This window comes from Tursiops truncatus, chromosome 16 (genome assembly GCF_011762595.2).
Source record: "Tursiops truncatus isolate mTurTru1 chromosome 16, mTurTru1.mat.Y, whole genome shotgun sequence".
Classification (NCBI taxonomy): domain Eukaryota; kingdom Metazoa; phylum Chordata; class Mammalia; order Artiodactyla; family Delphinidae; genus Tursiops; species Tursiops truncatus.
In genome coordinates, this window is record NC_047049.1 from 26,447,789 (window position 1) to 26,466,487 (window position 18,699).

The 18,699-nt window shown below is 41.2% G+C and overlaps 1 protein-coding gene across 2 annotated transcripts in view; it reads left to right on the forward strand.

The window, feature by feature from the left end:
* Positions 1 to 6,574: 6,574 nt before the first annotated feature.
* Positions 6,575 to 18,699, forward strand: part of FBXW4 (F-box and WD repeat domain containing 4) — an 81,034-nt gene continuing 68,909 nt past the window's right edge. The window contains exon 1 of one of the 2 annotated variants that reach the window (XM_073794045.1): positions 6,575 to 7,768. In XM_073794045.1, the coding sequence (XP_073650146.1) occupies positions 6,810 to 7,768 (959 nt within the window). In that variant the 5' untranslated portion in view covers positions 6,575 to 6,809. The remainder of the gene's footprint in view (positions 7,769 to 18,699) is intronic. The other variant, XM_033841969.2, reaches the window with a different exon arrangement.

An 18,699-nucleotide genomic window follows, 5' to 3' on the forward strand; every position in this document is an offset into this window, starting at 1 on the left:
TGCCAAATGACTCAGTGTTCTGACAGAGATCAGAAAAATCACAAATTCTGATATCCCATGAATTATCTTAGATCCTAATGCTGATGGCGTGCTCTACATTTTGTTCAAAATCTCTTTGAACACCACCTATTGACATAAGAAAGTTATCTCATACTAATGATAACGTTACTTAACTGGCAAATCTAGAAATCTGCTTTTTTATCCCTACAGTTACATTTTATATTTCTGTCTTGCCCACCCCCTTACCTTACTTGCCATATGGTCCTTAAATTTTGTGTACATGTGTGTATAACATATACATAAATTGGTGCTTGGAAATGTCTGTTTCTCACAGTTGTAAAGTCAGGACAGTATCTTAGAATGACATCTTACCCTTTGGAAAATGAATCTTTCTAGTATAGCTGTAAATTTGGATAACTAGAAATCTTAAGTAGCAGTTTAATTTTTGTTGGAGATGATTTATGGGACATTATTTTTACTTTTTTCTTTTGCACTTGGGATGACAGGATAGGGTTTCATAATATTGCAAATCTCTGTAACTTGGTAAACACACTGCCTTCATGTGCATTACAAGTTTTGCAAAGATTTTCTGTAAAAAGTCACAGAAGGCTAAAATAAACTTTTTAAAAAACCTTTATTTTGTATAATATATTTAGATTTACAGAAAAATTGTGAAGCCCAGAGAGTTCTTATACACTACTATTATCAACATTTTACATCAGTATTGTGCGTTTGTAATGATTAATGGACTAACCAGGTTTCCTTAGTTTTTACCTAGTGTCCTTTCTCTTTTCTGCTCTAGGATACCACATTACATTTATTTGTCATGTCACTTTTGGTTCCTCTTGGCTGTGACAATTTCTCAGACTTTCCTCGTTTCTGATGATCTTGACATTTTTGAGGAGGACTGGTCAGGTACTTTTGTAGACCATCCTTCAGTTTGGATTTGTCTGATGTTTTTCTCATTAGACTGGGATTATGGCTTTTGGGGAGGACGACCACAGAGGTAAAGTACCACTTTCATCACAGTATATCAAGGGTACCTACTATCAATGTGACTTACCACTGTTGATGTTGAACAGGTGTTGATCGCCTGGCTGAAATAGTGTTTGTCAGCCTTCTCCACTGTAAAGTTACTCTTTCCTCCTCTTTCCATATTGTATTCTTTGGAAGGAAGTCACCACATGCAGTCCTCTTAGGAATGTGCGTGTGGGGTGGGGGGGGCGGGGGGTAGTTATATGCTCCACCTCCTTGAAGGTGAAGTATAACAAATTATTTGGAATTCTTCTGTGTGGGAGATTTGTAAAATGAACTTTAAAAAATATTAAAATTAATTAGTTTAATTAAATTATATTGAATTAAATTATTTCTTACATTTAGGTGTAAACACCTCTTAGGTTTTTTCTTTAAAGAAAAAACTGATTATGGGGACACCCCTCCCTAGTGGTCCAATGGTTAAGACTCCAGGCTCCCAATGCGGGGGGGCCCGGGTTCGATCCCTGGTCAGGGAACTAGATCCCACATGTCGCAACTAAGAGTTCGCATGCTGCAACTAAAGCTCCCGCATGCTGCAATTAACGATCCTGCACACTGTAGTGAAGATCCTGCACGTGGCAACGAAGATCCTGTGTGCCGCAACAAAGACCCGGCACGGCTAAATAAATATTTTTTTTAAAAAAAGAACTTAAAAAAACCCTGATTGTCTATAAATGGTACAGATGAACCAGTTTGCAAGGCAGAAATAGAGACACAGATGTAGAGAACAAACGTATGGACACCAAGGGAGGAAAGCGGGTGGTGGTGGGATGAATTGGGAGATTGGGATTGACATATATGCATTAATATGTATAAAATAGATAACTAATAAGAACCTGCTGTATAAAAAATAAATTCAAAAAAAAGAAAAGAAAGAAAAACTGATTATCTATGTAATATATGCTCATTGCAGAACATTTAGAAAATGCAGAAAAGTGTAAAGCAACAGCACAAAGAACTTCCCGTAACTCCACCTCTCATCAGCATCCATTTCTAGCATATGGACATATTTCCTTCTAGTCTTTTCTGCATAAAGTACTATTTTTAAACAATACTTTAAATTATTTCATATGAAATTAAAATATTTTATCTTTGAATAGGACAAAGATAGTGGATTCATAGAAAAACAGAGCAGATCTTGGTTGTGTTTCTAACAGGATTTCAGAATATAAACTACCAACCTGGTAATTTCTGAAAACAACACTTTAGACTTGATCCTTCTATTTATGAGAGCCTCAAATGTTTTTGTATTCATTGTTAGGCCTCTTATTTCTTCTTTCTAATACTCTGTTCATTATTTTACTGTTGCATGATACACATTTTAATGGAATAAATAAAGTTTGAAGAAACTTAGGTGGCTAGTTAAAAACTCTGGCAATGATCTAGGCTCCAAATCGCCATTGTTGCATGGTGTGTTTGGATGCATGACAACTCTATTCTTCTTTTTGAGCGACTTTATTGATTTTGTAAAGGTGATACATGCTTCTTATTAAAAAAAAAATCAAGCAATACAGAAAAGTACAAAGTAAAATCCCAAAATTCCATTACCTAGAAATAACCATTATTAACATCATTCTACGAAGTCTCACTTTGAATATATATAGGTAGGGACAAATTTACAAAAAAGGCTCATAATACATACCATACACACACTGTTGCTTAAATTTAACATAAGAAATTGAAGCTGAAGCAAAATGAAGGAATTACTAAACTTTAGTTATATATTCTTTTGTAAGATATATTAATTCCTAAAAATCCTTTTAAAGTCTTGCAAAAAGATTATGAAAAGCATTAAGAGGCTGTAGGTTCTACATGGTTAACCCTTAAAAAGTAACTGAGACATGCAGGATCTACTTTAATTGTTTAGAAGCAGCTTTTATTTAGATATCAGACCTGCCTGATGGTCAGAAGTAAAGTATATTACTAGGTGTGTCTATATTAGTTGTAAGGGATCCTAGAGGACCTTGAATTCAATGCCTTATTCCTATTCCATTTTCTGCTGTGTATGGTGAAGGCACAGTTCAGAGTACAAGCTTTGGGGTTAGACTGTCTAGATTTGATACCTGCTCTGTCATTTAGGAAACATGACCATAGGCCTCAGTTTCATCTTCTGCAAAAAATGGGTTAATAGTATCTTCCTTATGTGGTTGTTGATATGAATAAGTGAGACAATACATGGAAGGCTCTTATGATAGTTCCTGAAATATAGTAAGTGCTCAATAAATATAAGCTATTATTATTATAAAGGAATAATGGTCAGTGTCTGAGCCAACGTATGACATTGAAAATTGTCATTCATAAAATAATCTCTCTCTCATTCATCTCAGAATAATTCCCCTACTAAATTTGCCTTTAAAGTTAAAGGCTGGGGCCCTGAGGACTTACCTAAGGGGCATGTGGGTGCAGGAGTACTGGATGTGGGAAAAGGCTCCTGTCTGAGACTGTCACCTATGTTTATAAGAATGGATGGAACACACAATTCTAGCCTTTTCACAATCTTAAACATATATTATACATTACCTATAACAATAATCACTACTATGCATGTCAGTTACATGGACATACACAAAGAACTTTATATCTGTACTTAAAAATTCTCTCTAAAAGTAAACTAATATTAGTATTTCTAAATTCCCAGTATGAAATTCATATTGTCTCATACAACATAGGGAATATAGGCAATATTTTATAATAACTATTTTTTTTGAAAGTTTTTTTTTTAATTTAATTTAATTTATTTTTGGCTGCGTTGGGTCCTCCTTGCTGCGCACAAGCTTTCTCTAGTTGCGGTGAGCGGGGGCTACTCTTGGTTGCGGTGTGCAGGCTTCTCACTGTGGTGGCTTCTCTTGTTGGGGAGCCCAGGCTCCAGGGTCATGGGCTTCAGTAGTTGTCGCATGTGGGCTTAGTTGCTCTGCGGCATGTGAGATCTTCCTGGACCAGGGCTCGAACCTGTGTTCCCTGCACTGGCAGGCGGATTCTTAACCACTGTGCCACCAGGGAAGTTCTATAATAACTTTAAGTGGAATATAATCTATAAAAATATTGAATCATTACGCTGTACGTCTAAAACTAATATTGTAAATCAACTATACTTCAATGAAAAAAATTCATATTGAGTCTTATGTTTTAAAATATTATGAATTCCATGTTTTTGGCATTCTAAGTTAAAAGTAGTCCAATGTTTTCAGTTTACTTATTAGTATGCAAGTTTTAAAAATTTTAAATAAAATGCCTTATAAAAACAAGGTAAATTTCACCCCACCCCCCATATTATTTCACTATGATTGGTTCCTGGATTTGAACTTCAAGGGAGTTGATGACTTTTCTGAAAGATGTTCTGAAGTCCAGTGTACTCTTTCTATTTTCTTTTCTGGCTATTAACATTATTTTCTTTGATAATAAAACACTATTCAGGTTCCCCATGAAGATACGCATTTACTTTTGTTACAAACCATCTTTTCAGCCCCAGCTGATTTTTTATCCTTTTTTTTTGGCTATTCCATGAGGCTTGTGGGATCTTAGTTCCCCAACCAGGGATCAAACCCAGCCCTTGGCAGTGAAAGCATGGAGTCCTAACCACTAGACTGCCAGGGAATTCCCATCCAGCTGATTTTTTTAAATAACCTGTCTCCAAAAAGAACATTAAAAGTGCTTTTTGTGATGTAGTTTTTTCCAAGTTTGGTTTAAACCCCACATTGGATTTTTTTTGTTTTGTGGGGGAGGGAGGGTTGATGAAAAATTCTAGCTGCTTCTCTGAGCTGAGACTAAACTGTAGGTTTTTTTTTTTTTTTAAGCTCAGGAATTTAGGGATACACATCACCACCAAATAATAGAATATATGTCAATTTTCCATTTTGGCTCTGCCTTTCTGCCTGGTGAGTACTTTGGCTTATCTTGTAAATCAGTAAACCATAAATTCTAGCTTAAACAGTTCACTTGATCTCTAGTTTGGGTGTGAAAAAGGGTGATTTGATAATTTTAAATGATGGTTTAATTTCTCCAGCAATGAGGCCAACATGGGGTAAAGAATAAGTTGCATTTGTGTGATTGTGGATTTTAATACTGACTTGATTTATGTTGGGTTAATTAAATAATTTTCTGTGCTTTCAAGTCTTCCACTAAAAACTAGGTACAGTGTAGATGAACTACTTAGTTTTACTCTGTGTAAAGGAACGGTTAAAAAATAGTCAAACAGTAAGAAATTACAAACGTGTTTAACACAAATATGAACACAAAACGTAGGAACCATATGCTATAGTCATCTCTCTCTTCCTTTCAGAGTGGCTCACAGTACACAACTGTAGCAAAATCAGTAAGTGTTGAATTGATATTACCTCAATATTCAGCATTCCTACCTCAACAGCCTTCTAACAGTATGAAATCAGTAGATTTCTTTATAATGATTTCTAAGAGATGGTCTAAATTCTTTAGTTGTACTGAAATGTGTCAAATATTGCTTTTAATAAGTAAACCACTGGCTGGGGTTTGGAAATCTTTTTCTACACAAAGCCTTTGTTGTACCTTTTTTTTTTTCTTCCTTTTGTAGGGTATTTTTTGTAAAAGGATTTGACCTGTAACTATTATTGAGAATTTTCTTAGAGGAGTTCAAAGCATTTTACAGGGATCATCTCATTTATCCCTCGAAAGTAAGGCAGAGGCATTATCTCCACTACAGACTGAGAACACTAAAAGGCCAAGATAGGTGGGGTTTTTTGTTGTTGTTTTGCTAAGATCAAAAAGTAATTCTAGGGCAAAGCCAGATTCCGGTCTGACCTTGTTACATGATGCTTCTGCAGTGACATAATGCAATGTCGTTGCTCTCCTAAGTCTCTCCTTGCCTATGCTAGGTGTTGAATAATTTCCAGAGTCGATTTCTCATTCATTCTTGCTTCTGAAAATGGATCCTAAGATGTAAATACAAAATAAAACCCTCAAATCCTTACTGTTAGGATTTGGGGTACAGGATACAGACAGGGATAGGCATATTCCTCCCCCACTTCCCAATCTTACTGCCTCCCCCAATGCTGTCCAGTAGAAAAAATAATGTGGGCCACAAATTCAAGTCACATGTATAATTTTAACCTTTCTAGCAGTTACATTAAAGTATATTTAGGCCAATGTATCAAAAATCTTATCACTTCAACATGTAATTAATATAAAACTATTAATAGGATAGTTCACATTCTTTTTCTTTTATAAGTCTTCAAAACCTGGTGGGTTTTTCACACTTACAGCACACCTCGATTTGGACTAGTCACATTTCCAATGCCCCAAAGCCACGTGTGACTAGAGGGGCCTGTGCAGGACAGCATGTCTAGACTTCAGTAGATTCTTCTAAGCTCTAGCTTCAAATTGGTGGCCTTGTGAATGCAATGGGTGGTGTGGGAAAGGGCTCCTGGATGACCTTGGAGAATCCACTTGCCCTTGCGTGGTGACTAATAGCTTTACCACTTGCTTATACATGACTGGGGAGTTATGGATTCAGGATCTAGAGGACTGCAACCTCCCAAAACGTCTAAAATGCCAGCTCATTGCCAGGACTGTGGTTTACACCCCGTGTGAGAACCCGGCCTACTTCTAGGGATGCAGTTCGTGGGGCCCTGGTACGTGGCCTGTGGAAAGGAGGCATCAGCCGAAGTAGAGGAGGGCTACCGGAGGGGGAAGGCCATCCAAGTGTGTGCTTCTTGAGGGCAGCGGCTAGAACTAAGCGCTTCTTGAATGCGGAAGCTCCTCTTGCCGCCGTAGCCAGGTGCTCGGCAGGCCTTGCATGCTAGATGAACGCAAGCTGCGCTTCTTGCACACGCTCCGGGCGGCCCGGGGTATGGGAGGGGGCATATCCCCGGTCTCGGCCCGCACCCCGAAGCCGCTCCACGGCCGCGGGTGTGAGGGGCGGGCCCAGGCCTCGGCCCGCGCCGCCCCATGTGACCCGGTCCGACATGGTGTCGCCTCCTCCTGGGGCTGCGGCGGCGGCGGCGGCGGCTCGGGCTTGGCTCTGCGTCGGGCCGGCTCCGCGGCCGCTCATGGGCAGCCAGGGCGGCTTAGGGCCCCCCGGGAACGGCGGGCCTGGCGAGGGCGAGAGCGGGGAGACGAGGAAACTGCAGGAAGGGAGAGCCGCGAGGGGAAAGCGGAGGAAAGGGAAGGGGAAGGGGAAAGCAGGAGCAGGGCAAGGCGGAAGAGGAAGCGGGGCGGAAGGGAAGCCGCAGCCGCCACAGGCGAAGGAGGCAGCGGGGCTGGGGGCCGAGGCGGGAGAGAGGGCAGGCCTGGGAAAGGTAGGAGAGGGAGGCGGAAGCGTAGAGGAAGGGGCGAGAAGGATCGTCAGGGGAGATGAGGGGAGCGCAGGGGCGCGGAAGGAGGCCAAAGGAAGATATGATGGGAAGAAGGAGGAGTGGAGGGTCAGAACTGGACAGCGGGAGGAGGCCAGGCCGGCGAGAGCACAGGGACGAGGGTGTCAGGCTTGGGGCCGCCTCGCTGGGACAGGGGCGGCCATGGCGGCGGCGGCTGAGGAAGAGGCGGGAGCCCGGGAGCCTGCCGGCCGCCCCGCCGCAGGGCCCGCGCTCCTGCGCCTGCCGGAGGAGCTGCTGCTGCTCATCTGTTCCTACCTGGACATGCAGGCCCTCGGCCGCCTGGCTCAGGTGTGCCGCTGGCTGCGGCGCTTCACCAACTGCGACCTGCTCTGGCGCCGGATAGCCCGGGCCTCGCTCAACTCCGGCTTCACGCGTCTCGGCACCGACCTGTAAGCGCCCGCTCGCCCACCCGCTCCCCGCCCCGGGCCGGCCCTCGTCCCGGGAAAGGGCGGGGCGCCGCGGCCTGGTCGGCCTGGGGCTGTGTCGCACCCCGAATTCTGAGGCCCGGACCCGGCCTCCGCCGATCCCTCCCCGAGCACCCTGCTCCTCTCAGAGGACCCCATCCGAGGAGGTCTCCCAACAGCATCCCTCAGTCAGCACCCTCCCCGTGGGCGGCTCTTCACAATTAGCCATCTTAAGCACTCGCGTCAGCTTTTAATTGTGTCTTTTCGCAGACGTTGACCGCCTGGGTTCCTCAGCTCCAGAGGAGCCCGGCTGGTCTGTGGCTTTAGAGGCCTCCACCCGTCCAGGTGTAGGACCCATATCCACTATGTGGCCTTTCAGGACGTTTTTGTGGACATTCACCCTCTCACCCCCTTCCAAGGGCTGTTAGGCTTCAGGGCGTGGATAAAATCGAATACGGAGGAAAGGGTTCACACCCCAAAAGAAGGCCCTTGGTCCAAGTGTCAACCATAGTTTACGACTTGATGGAGGCAGAATGACACAAAAAAGGGTGCCTGCTTATGGCAGGGGGTTGGATGAGTACAGTATAGACTGTACACGAAGGCATGGTATTGTAATTTGGCCTGTACTTGGTAGGATCTGAGACCTGTGAATGAAAAACTTAACCATGTAAGCAGTTAATAGGGGAAAAAAAAATGTGGAATTGGAGGAGTAAAAGCTTTCAGATTGCACCCAACTCCATCCAATTTGGGTTAAAAAAGAAAAAAGGTAGTTCTAATACAGTATAGCAACATTAAAGAAAGTTGGTTCAAAACATAAAAAGCTATAATACCACCACCTCTAGATAACTATTCAGTTTTAAAAATTACTTTTCATTTGCACACTTTTTCCTCCTCTTAGTTGCTATCCTACTGATCCTAACAGAATAGGTACATAATAAATGTTTGTGGGCTGTACCATGAGATTAAAAACGTTCCTCTAATATTAGACTTTCAGGTTGTATGCAGCTTTTTGCTATCATAGATAACAAGGAAATGAATAATTTAATGCACTTTTTGGTAACAGCTCTATTGAGATATGTCACATACTGTATAATACATATGTCTTTTTGAATTGGTTCCTTAGGATAAATTCTCAATATTGGCATTACTGGATCAAAGGTTATGGTTTGTAAAAAGGTGTTGTACCAAGTTACAGTGACAATAGCAACAAATTATTAAGCTAATTTCATGTAAGAATTTAAAAAATCTTTGCTGTGTTAGTGGACATATAATGGTATCTCAAAATTTTGTTATTTTGCATTCCTTTACCACTGACCAGCATAAATATTTTCCCCTGTGTTTGTTTCACCCGTGAGATTGTCTTTTCCTAGCCTTTGCACATTTATTATTGGGGTCCTGAAGTTACTGTTATAAAGGATTCCAGTCTTTGTGGGTCATAGATATTAGGCTCTAGTATGTCATCTTTGATGCAAATATTATATTTTTCCCAGTTTGTTCTTTTTACTTCACTGTTTTTAGCCTATAGAAGTTTTACATTTAAATATATCAGAATCTGTCAGTTTTTATGTGATTTTTAAATCTCCCCCACCCCTGCAAACTGAGAAATCTATGATTTCTCCACAGACCTGATAAGTCTTCTCTGATATTCTGTTGGTCTTCCTAAAATTTGATTTTTAAAAATAGTTAACACTTTGATTAATATCACTTTTGTTTTGGTATAAGGGGTGAGTTCAACCTTCTTTTTTTCTAAACACCTACCTAGTTACCACTACACTTTTTGTTAAATAATTCTTGTCTTTCCCTTTAGAAAGACAAAAAAATTTTTGTTTTAGAAAGCTTACTTTGCCAGATATTAAGTTTATATAGCTATGTGTATATACAGTCACACATACATACATATTATATATGTATATATATTGGGTCTATATCTGAACTCTCCATTTTGTTCCACTGATGTATTTTTCCATTTCCATTCTATTTTAAACATTGCTGCTTTTTGACAGTCTAATATCTGTTAGGTTTAGATTATCCTTGTTGGATTTGTATGTGTGTGACGTCTTCACTCTCACTCAACACCCCAGCAAAAAAAAAAAAAAATTCTGTGCGTTTTCAAAAGTTTCTGTGGTTTTCACTATAAAGTTTCTACATGTCTGTTGTTACACTTATTCCTAAGTATTCCTAAATATGCTATTCATTTTGTTTTTATTGTGAATGCAATCTCTTTTTCAGTATGTTTTTCAGCTGGGTATTATTAATGATGTCCAGGATTGCTACAATCTTTTGGAAATTTTGAACCTGATAATTTTGTTTAACTTTTATTATTTCTAGTATGATTTTGTTGTTGATGATAATGATTCTTTGGGATTTGGGGGGCATGCAAGTCTTATTACCTTCATTTTTTGAAAGAAAAACTCTTTCAAAGAACATGTCAGTTGACCTAGAAGAGAAGTTGTCTAAAATGCCCGAAACCCAAGTCAGCCATGGCAAAATTTGGCTTTCTTGTTTATAGAGATTGAATGAACAAATGAAAGAATTTATGTTTATTTTTCTTTCCTTTTCAAATGCTCTAAGAGATAATGTGAATGAGTGTGCATTCTGTAAGCAATAATAACAAAATGAAAATCAGTTTATAGTATAAAGTGCTTTGAGACTGCCAGGTGATTTGGCTTTATTATTTATTAGCCATGTGTGTTTTGATTTCTTGCCTATGTCCTAGGATGTGGTATCTCCAACTTTCTAGGGAAGTTGTTTTACCACAGCACTTGATAAAGAGCAGGGTCACTGCTCGTATTTTCTGAGTTGAGGGGAAAAGCTATGCGTGTTACAGCAGGTGGAGAGAATCTTTACCAGTGTGGTCTGTTTTTGGACAGCTGCAGAGATGTGATAAGCCACCAAGAGAGGTGGTTGTCATCCCTGGAGGGAGATGGCATGTACCCCAGCCCTCTTAGGGCATCAGGGAGCTTGGGCCCAAAGTTCAATGCAGGTGCGGCTGCTTGGATAGTGGCAGGGCTGTAGTTCATATTTTGGGCTAATTAACTGCACACTGGACAGTAGGATAAGTTTTTATAAGCACAACACAAAACTGCATTTTATCAGAAGCCACACAGCTTCACTGCCCCGGAGTTTTATCGTCTGTAAACAATGGGAATAACATATCCAGTAAAATGAGACTTAAGTGTTGTGATGTGTAAGTGATAGCACAGTATTCAGCACATAGTAGGCACTCAATAAATTGGTGTAAAATGGAACGTTTTAATTGCTTGTCTTCTCCTCTAGTCAGTCTATATAGCAAAAGTGAAGATGGTTTGACTTGGAGATGCTGCCTAAAGACAGGAGGTGGGGAAAACACACACACACACACACACACACACACACTGCTTAGTTTCCCTCACCTGTCCTGAATGTTTTTGGCAACATGACAGCAGAACCTGTGAGCTTTAGGGTCTGTACTCCCTGCCGAAGAGCCTCATGAATTCTCGGAAACACAAAGTAAGATTTACTGACCTTCCGGCCCAGGGCAAGTCCCATTCAGTTTGGCCGTTCCTAACTGATCATAGCTTTGTTGAGTAAGATGAACTGCTTTGGTTCCTTGTGATTTGTTAATGGTCTATACTTGTCCTTGAAGGCATTTTGGCCACTTTAAAACCACAAACAAATAATTTGCTTCCCTTTAGGCCTCCTGCCCAAACAGTGAGCACTGGTAGGTATCCTGAACTTCTTTTTTAAGTGGACACAAAGACAGCTTGAGTCAGTCATCTGGTTTAAAATCAGTTTTATTTGAATGTTTTATGAAGCCTGGGGGAATAGAAATATCTTTAATATAAAAATCCAGGAAATGTTTCATATAGCAATCTTTTAAGTTTTTCCTGAACAGTAGGGGCAAAACTAAGCTAGTTCAGTCTTCAAGAACAAAACAGTGAAATTTAACTCCGTCAGTTTATAATGTAGGCTAAATGCAAGAAGTTAGAAAGTATGAGCGGTGGAAGAGCAAGGGTGCTATTTGTAAATTCTGATACTGTAAAATTAACAAGAGCAAAGAATGGAAAGAAAAAAGTATATCCATGTATGTAAATCTATTTTTAAAAATACTTTTGCAGTCTTGATCTTCTCCTAAATTAAGTCCTCTATGTTTTCAAACTTGAATTTTATTTTAAATATCCTTTGAGCATTACCTGGGTGCTCTCTTGCATTTGCCTGTGATAGATTTGCCTAGAATTAACAATAGGTGTTTAGGGAGTCAGGCTCTGAGGTGTTTGCCCTGGCATGTACATTCATTCCTCAGCCAGGGTCTAGTAGGCTTGGAGCTCTTTGAGGCCAGGGGAATGGGGTATCTATTTCAGTGATGATTAACATCCAGAGTGGTGAGATGGACACAGATAAGCAGAGTGTGTTTGTTTGTTTTAAAATGATTGCACCTAAGAGCATTTTTTTGACCCAGAAAGCATAAAGTTTCCTAACTGAACAGAGAAGGCATTGCTCACTGGTTACTTTTAGGGCCTAAACAGTGATTTTCAGAAAACAATTAGCAACTTAAAGTAGCTTTGGCTCTCTCCTTCACCTTTCTGCCTTACCTAGGAAGCAGTCACTTACTTGTTCTCTGGTTCATTGAAAGGTTTCTTATATGGATGTATTTACCTTCAACTGTTTTGGAAAGGCCTTATTTTTAATGGTTTTGTGAGTTAATAAAAGTGAGTTCAGTTTACATGTTTAAAATAAATGAAACAATACACCTGTGGAAGCAGGAAATGGTCTAGTACAGTCAGTACCTCCAAATGCAAACTGGAGGAATGCAAGAGGCCTTTTCCTCCAAGACTGTGAGAATATGGAAGCAGCTTATATCCTTTCCAGTCTTGTAAAACTTGAATAGTAGGGGATGAATTTCCTAGCTTTCAAGGCAGAATCATGGAGAAATCCAAAGTCCTCATAATCTACAAGATAAACAATTTATTTTGAATGAAATCTCTGAAAATACTTCAATACTCTCAGTTTTCTTAGTTTCAGTTTTCTGTGTCTAGCCGTTTCACCTTAGGTAGAGATTGTGCTTGAGCTGCTTGAAATCAAACTGGCAGTGAGGTTACTGATGAAGCATACACATTTTTAAAAAAATTATTTTTGAGTGTTTTACATAGAAAAGAATTACCTTTGTGTGACAACTTAACCTTAACTCTGGATTGACCCTGGCATTGGATTAGTTTCTGGTCCTTACTCATAACCATGGAATAGGGAGACTTTTAGGTAGACTCTTCTTGAGGCCAGGCTCCAATAAATTTTGAAAATTTAAGACGAGATTGATTGTTTGGAAAAATGAGGAAGAAGTTGAGTTTTGAATTTCCAGTGAAAATTGACATGCCCCCCACTCTGATCTACAGAAACAAATTTTTGATAAACTCCAGAATTTATCTCAGGTGTGTGTGTCAACCATCCGATGAGGTTGAGAATCCAAAGATTTGGTTTATCCTTGAGGAAAGGCCTTTCTATTCAGCAGTCTTGCCCAGATTTGAACAGCTTTCAGATGGAACTCCAGGTGTAATCAGTAGAAGCAAGATGGTTGTGCTAATTAAGAACATGTTTATGAATCTTGAATCATGTAAAGGCTTGAACTGTATCTAAAACTGACTATGAGACTATCTGGAGAAAGAATTTATCTCTTGTTAGAGGTTTGGCTCCTTTGTCTCAACTTTGAGTTAGTTCTTCGTTATATCCAAATTGTCCACATTGCCCTCCCTGGGAGTCTGGGCCACCCAATGGGCCTTTGTGCCTGCCCCTCTTTAGCCGACAATTAATTGCCAAGTACATTCTTTCTTCTTCTTCTTCTTTTTTGGTGTTTGACATGAGCTCAAATTGTTGAGAAAGGTGACAACTGTGAAATGAAGACAGGGCTTGAAGACACCTTAAAAAATACATGCAAAGGCCACTAAATGACAAGAGCAGACTGCCAGGCTCTTTCAAAACATCGCCACGTCTGTTGACTTTCCATTCCTTGTTCGCAGCACAAAATTGGAGGTCAAAGAATCATAGGAGTTAGAGATGGAAAAGACATTTGGGGTCAGCCAGTTCATGCCTCCGCCTCCTCCTGCCCCTGATTCCGAATCATTCCTTACATTATATTTTCTCCCCCAGCCCTTGTACAATTTTCACAGTCTTCACTCGACCCCGGCTGTCACCTTTGGGGAATGATGCTGGAGGCTCTGTCCAGTTTCTCCTCGGCAAAGAGAGATATTGCCTGTGCCCCCAATTGACATTCGTGAACTTCTTTGTTGGTGGTCTCAGCTGAGAGGCTGAAGGCTAACTGGAAGTGTTTCTGCTGCCTGGCAAGGGGGTTTTCTAGACAGAACTGAGGTGCATTTAGTGTATGATGATGTTGGGGAAGGGGAAAAGGGCCGGGGTACAGTGCAACCAGTGCAATTTGTTCCTATACTTTTCTCTAGGAAGGCTTTTGACCTGAAAGGAGGGTGTGTGTGTGTGTGTGTGTGTGTGTGTGTGTGTGTGTGTGCGCGCGCGCATGCGTGCACACATACATGAGGAATGTGGCATTGGGGAGGTGGACAGAGACAAGGAAGTTACCTTGAATAGGAGTTTGATAAGAACCCTAACTTGGATATTGGTGGGTTAAACAAACAAATAAAAAATGCTAGTCCTGTGAAGTAGTAGATGATTGTTTTAAGAAGTGCATGTTAGGGGGACTTCCCTGGTGGCCCAGTGGTTACGAATCTGCCTGCCAATGCAGGGGACACGGGTTCAAGCCCTGGTCCGGGAAGATCGCACATGCCGCTAAGCCCGTGCGCCACAACGACTGAGCCTGTGTTCTAGAGCCCACAAGCCACAACTACTGAGCCTGCGTGCCATAACTACTGAAGCCCTCGTGCCTAAACAAGTGCTCCTCAACAAGAGGAGCCACTGAAATGAGAAGCCCAAGCACCGCAACAAAGAGTAGCCCCCACTCGCTGCAACTAGAGAAAGCCTGTGCGCAGCAGCGAAGACCCAACGCAGCCAAAAAAAAAAAAAAAAGTCCACATGCTGCAACTAAGGTCTGGTGCAGCCAAAATAAATAAATAAAATAAATAAATATTAAAAAAAAGAAGTGCATGTTAGGGAAGAAATAGGTATTAGAAGTTTCAGCTTAGAGTCAAGTTGAGGAGAACAGAAAGGCTGGAGGCAAGTATTTTGGTCTAGGGGACACTGTTGCTTTTGGGGTCTCCCCTTTAAGAAAGTAGAAAAAGAGCTGTCTTATGTTCACTGGCTACATGGTTTGGCAGGGGGAATGGTCATTTTTCGAGGCAGCTTTGGAAGGTTACCCCCAGCTCCCCTTGTTCCAGCAGCTGTTGGGAGCAGTCCGAAGGGGGTATTATATTTCTTCTGGTAACTCTGCCAAGAATGAGAGGAAATCCACAACCTGTGGGCTTTTGGGGGGGATGGGGATGGGGTGGCAGGTGATGGGACAGGGAAATTAAATTGTTTTATAGTAAATATGTTGAGATACTTTTCCTGGAAAGCTGTTTCACTGAAAGGAATGATATTTCCCCTGCTCACTAGCTCTGTAATTGGTTCTTTCTCTGTGGAGAAAGGGAAATAGTCCTCTTCCAGCACTTCTTTTTCTTTCTTCCCTGTAGATCCAGCTTTGATCTCCTATGTTTCTTAGAATTTCCTTTAGAAATTCCACACTGAAAAGGTGAGTCAAGATTCAGATCCAGGTGGTGTGTGTGATTAAAAGGGGCCTCCCTCCAGAAGTGAGTTACTAAAGGGGAACCTCTCATTCATCCCTTATCTTCGCTGCGGTTTGACTTTATCATAATGGCCTAGAAACTGGAGATTTCTGGAGAAACTGGAGTAAAAACTTTCTGGGTGGCGTCTGGTTCATGTTCTCTCCATGTCTTCATCCAGGCTGGAAGGGCACCAGGGATTTTTGAAGCCTGGCCACTTGGGCTGAGGACCTGTTTTGGTGATTAATATGAAACACAGTTGCAAGATTAAAAACAATAAAAAACAACCCTGAGAAGCAGAGCAGTATAATTATTCCTCACATTTCAGATGGAGAGCCCAGGGAAAAGTCATTTTGAAGGTATGAGAACAAAATCCACTTCTGAGTCTGTGGTAGTGCCTGATTCATGACTCAGAAGATAGCCTGTTCACAAAAAACAGTGGCATCTTTCTTGCTGTTGTTTATTCTCAGAAAGTGCTACATCAGCCTTTCTGAAAGCTGTATTGTGGGATTCTTGAAAAACTGATTCTGTGATTAAATGAGTGTGGGAAATGCTGTGTTCCACATCCCCTCTCTTGGGGATTCACAATGCCCATTGGTAAATTAAAGGCTCAGAGAAGTCCTGTGCTAGAGAGACCTGTTTAATTTTGTTTCAGTATTGTCCAAAATGTTTTGACCATAAAATTCTTTTTTCTCCTGCTTAATATCTCTTAACCTCTTGCAGAATACACACACTGGTCAAGTGCCTTACAAATATAGAACTTGACCAATAGCAGGAGGAAATGAATATGAACACGGCTCTAAATCCTAAGCTCACATAAAGGATCGGGGTTATGCCCAGTGCTTCAGAAACTGCTTTGGACAGCTTTGACATGTGGGTGACACGTTAAGATACTTCATCTGCTCAGATTCCTTCCCTTGAGCCTCTCTAGAATAAGAATTTAGAGGACTTGGTTGAATTTCTGAAGATGTGGTATACTGTACGTTTTTAGGAAGGGCCTCTGGAGCTTGAAGGTAGTGTGTCTAGGCTCCTGAAAATCTATAGGTATTGTTGAAAGTGTGACTTGCCAAAGGGGGAACTGTATTTCTGATAGATACCTAAGCAGTATCTATCAGAATACCTATTATGCTAGGACCACGGTTCTTACCTTTGTGTCTAAGACATATATTTTTGTACGATGTTAAAACTTTTGATAGTACATTAAAGGATTAAAAGATGAATGTCTTTTTTTAAAAAAAGCAGGTTTCAGAAAGTTGAAAAACCTGTCCATTTACTTGTTCACTGTTTGGTATGTTACTGTTTGAGTAGAACTGTTTACTGCCCTGACCTTGTTCTCTTACATCTTTTGAGGTAAAGTTTACATATGTTCCTCTGAACACGCAATCTTTCTCTTTTTCTCAGCAAGTTGTGTCATGAGCCATATTGTGGCTCCGTGGTTTGTCTGACAGATATCTTCATAAAAATGTGGATCTTTGGTTGAATGAAAATAAAGTCTATAAATCATTAAAAATTTTATGGCACACTTATTCAGGGTTCCTGGTATATCACTGCTCTGCAGCATACTGGTTGAGATACACTTTTAGAAGTACTAAGAGTTTTAAGACTCAATCCTGTGGAATTTATGACTGTATTGGACAAACAAGACATACAGCTGTGAAAAGCTAACAGTGCCTCAGTTTATGGTAGGTTCAGTCTAAGGGTTCACGTGAGAGAGAGAAGAATGTTTGGAGGAGTCAGGGAAGTAGAGGCTTAAACTGGATTTTGAAGAAAAATGGGTGAATTTGACTAGTGCCCAAAGGGGGAAGCATGCATTTGTCAGGGACAAAGTAGGCTGGTTCTGGCAATATAGGAGAAGGTATGGGGATAGGAATGAATGTAAAAGAGAGATGGCTTCGCTGGAGTTCAGTTGCAGAGTGTGGAGCCATGGGAGGTGAGGTTGAATTGAGTAAAGGGAGCTGACATTTGGAGGCCTTTCAAGGGAGATGTGGGTCTGCTCCATGCTCTCCTTGCCTTTGGTCCTGTCCTCATGATGGGCATGTTCCCTGTAATCTCACTTCTCCTTGGATGTTGAGGCTGTTCCCTATTCCCTGGCCAGAAGGATAGGCAGTTTAACACAATATATGATTTTTCACTGATTTATTTTGAACCTTAATTATAGACCTCTGCTTCTGAGGCCATTGGAGGATTTAGTCTAACATGTGTATAAATGAAGAGTTAGAAGCTTCTTGTCTTGGGCTGTTTAAATACTTGTACATACATTAGAGCCAAATTCTTAGTATTGGTAGCAGAGCTGGTGGGCACAGCCAGTATGGCGGGAAATCTGCTTTCTGGTGAGCAAGAAGATCAAAGAAATCGAGACGGTGTTGAGTTAAAACTCCAAGCCCCCAAGCATCATTTTGCATAGCCCTGCCTCCCATTCTTAGCCCACTTCCCCTTGAGATGGCCTTGTTCTACACTTGTGGACAGACACCCTCCTTTACTGAATAGGCAGCAGGAAGTTATGCTTATGGAAATCATGTCAGTCACGCAGGTAGGCAACATTGGCGGTATCAAGGGGAATCAAACTTCAAGATGGGGCAAAGAGGGAAATTGATTTGTGATCCAGGAGGTTTCTGATGTCAGAGACTGTGCAGGTAAATACCTCTCTAATATACTCACACTTCCCCTCCTTCATCCCCCAGCCATTTTTCTTCAAATTCGGTTTATTTATTTGCTTTTGGTTTGGGGTGTGAGTGAGGAGAGGTGAAATGAAAGGGGACTCTAGATAACTTCCTAGATTAATTTCTGTCCCTCTGGACTCACTGTTGCCAAGATTTTAAGGGGCCTGATAGCTTACTGTGGGTGCATGTTGTGTTGTTTTTGTTTAAAATAGGTCATGCACCCAGGAATGCAGTCAAACTATAATGGTGACTAAGTGCCGGAAAGCTGAGAGGGAGGGGGGCCAAGTGGAAAAATGAGCCTGAGGCAAGAGAAAGAGGGCTGGGAAAATGGAAGTTTCACCAGGCCCACAGGCCAGGTTAGAGATTCCTCCATGCATTAATAGCTGTGCCAGAGGTTTATTTACAGGGCACTAATCATTTTGGGGGGGAGCACCCCCACTTTATACCAGTAACTGTTGAAGAAACAGCCAAGCTGAGAGCATTTCAAGGATGGGAGCAAGAGTCCTTATTGAATTCCCAGGGGCACCTGCTCCTGTCTTCTCAGGCACTTTGGACT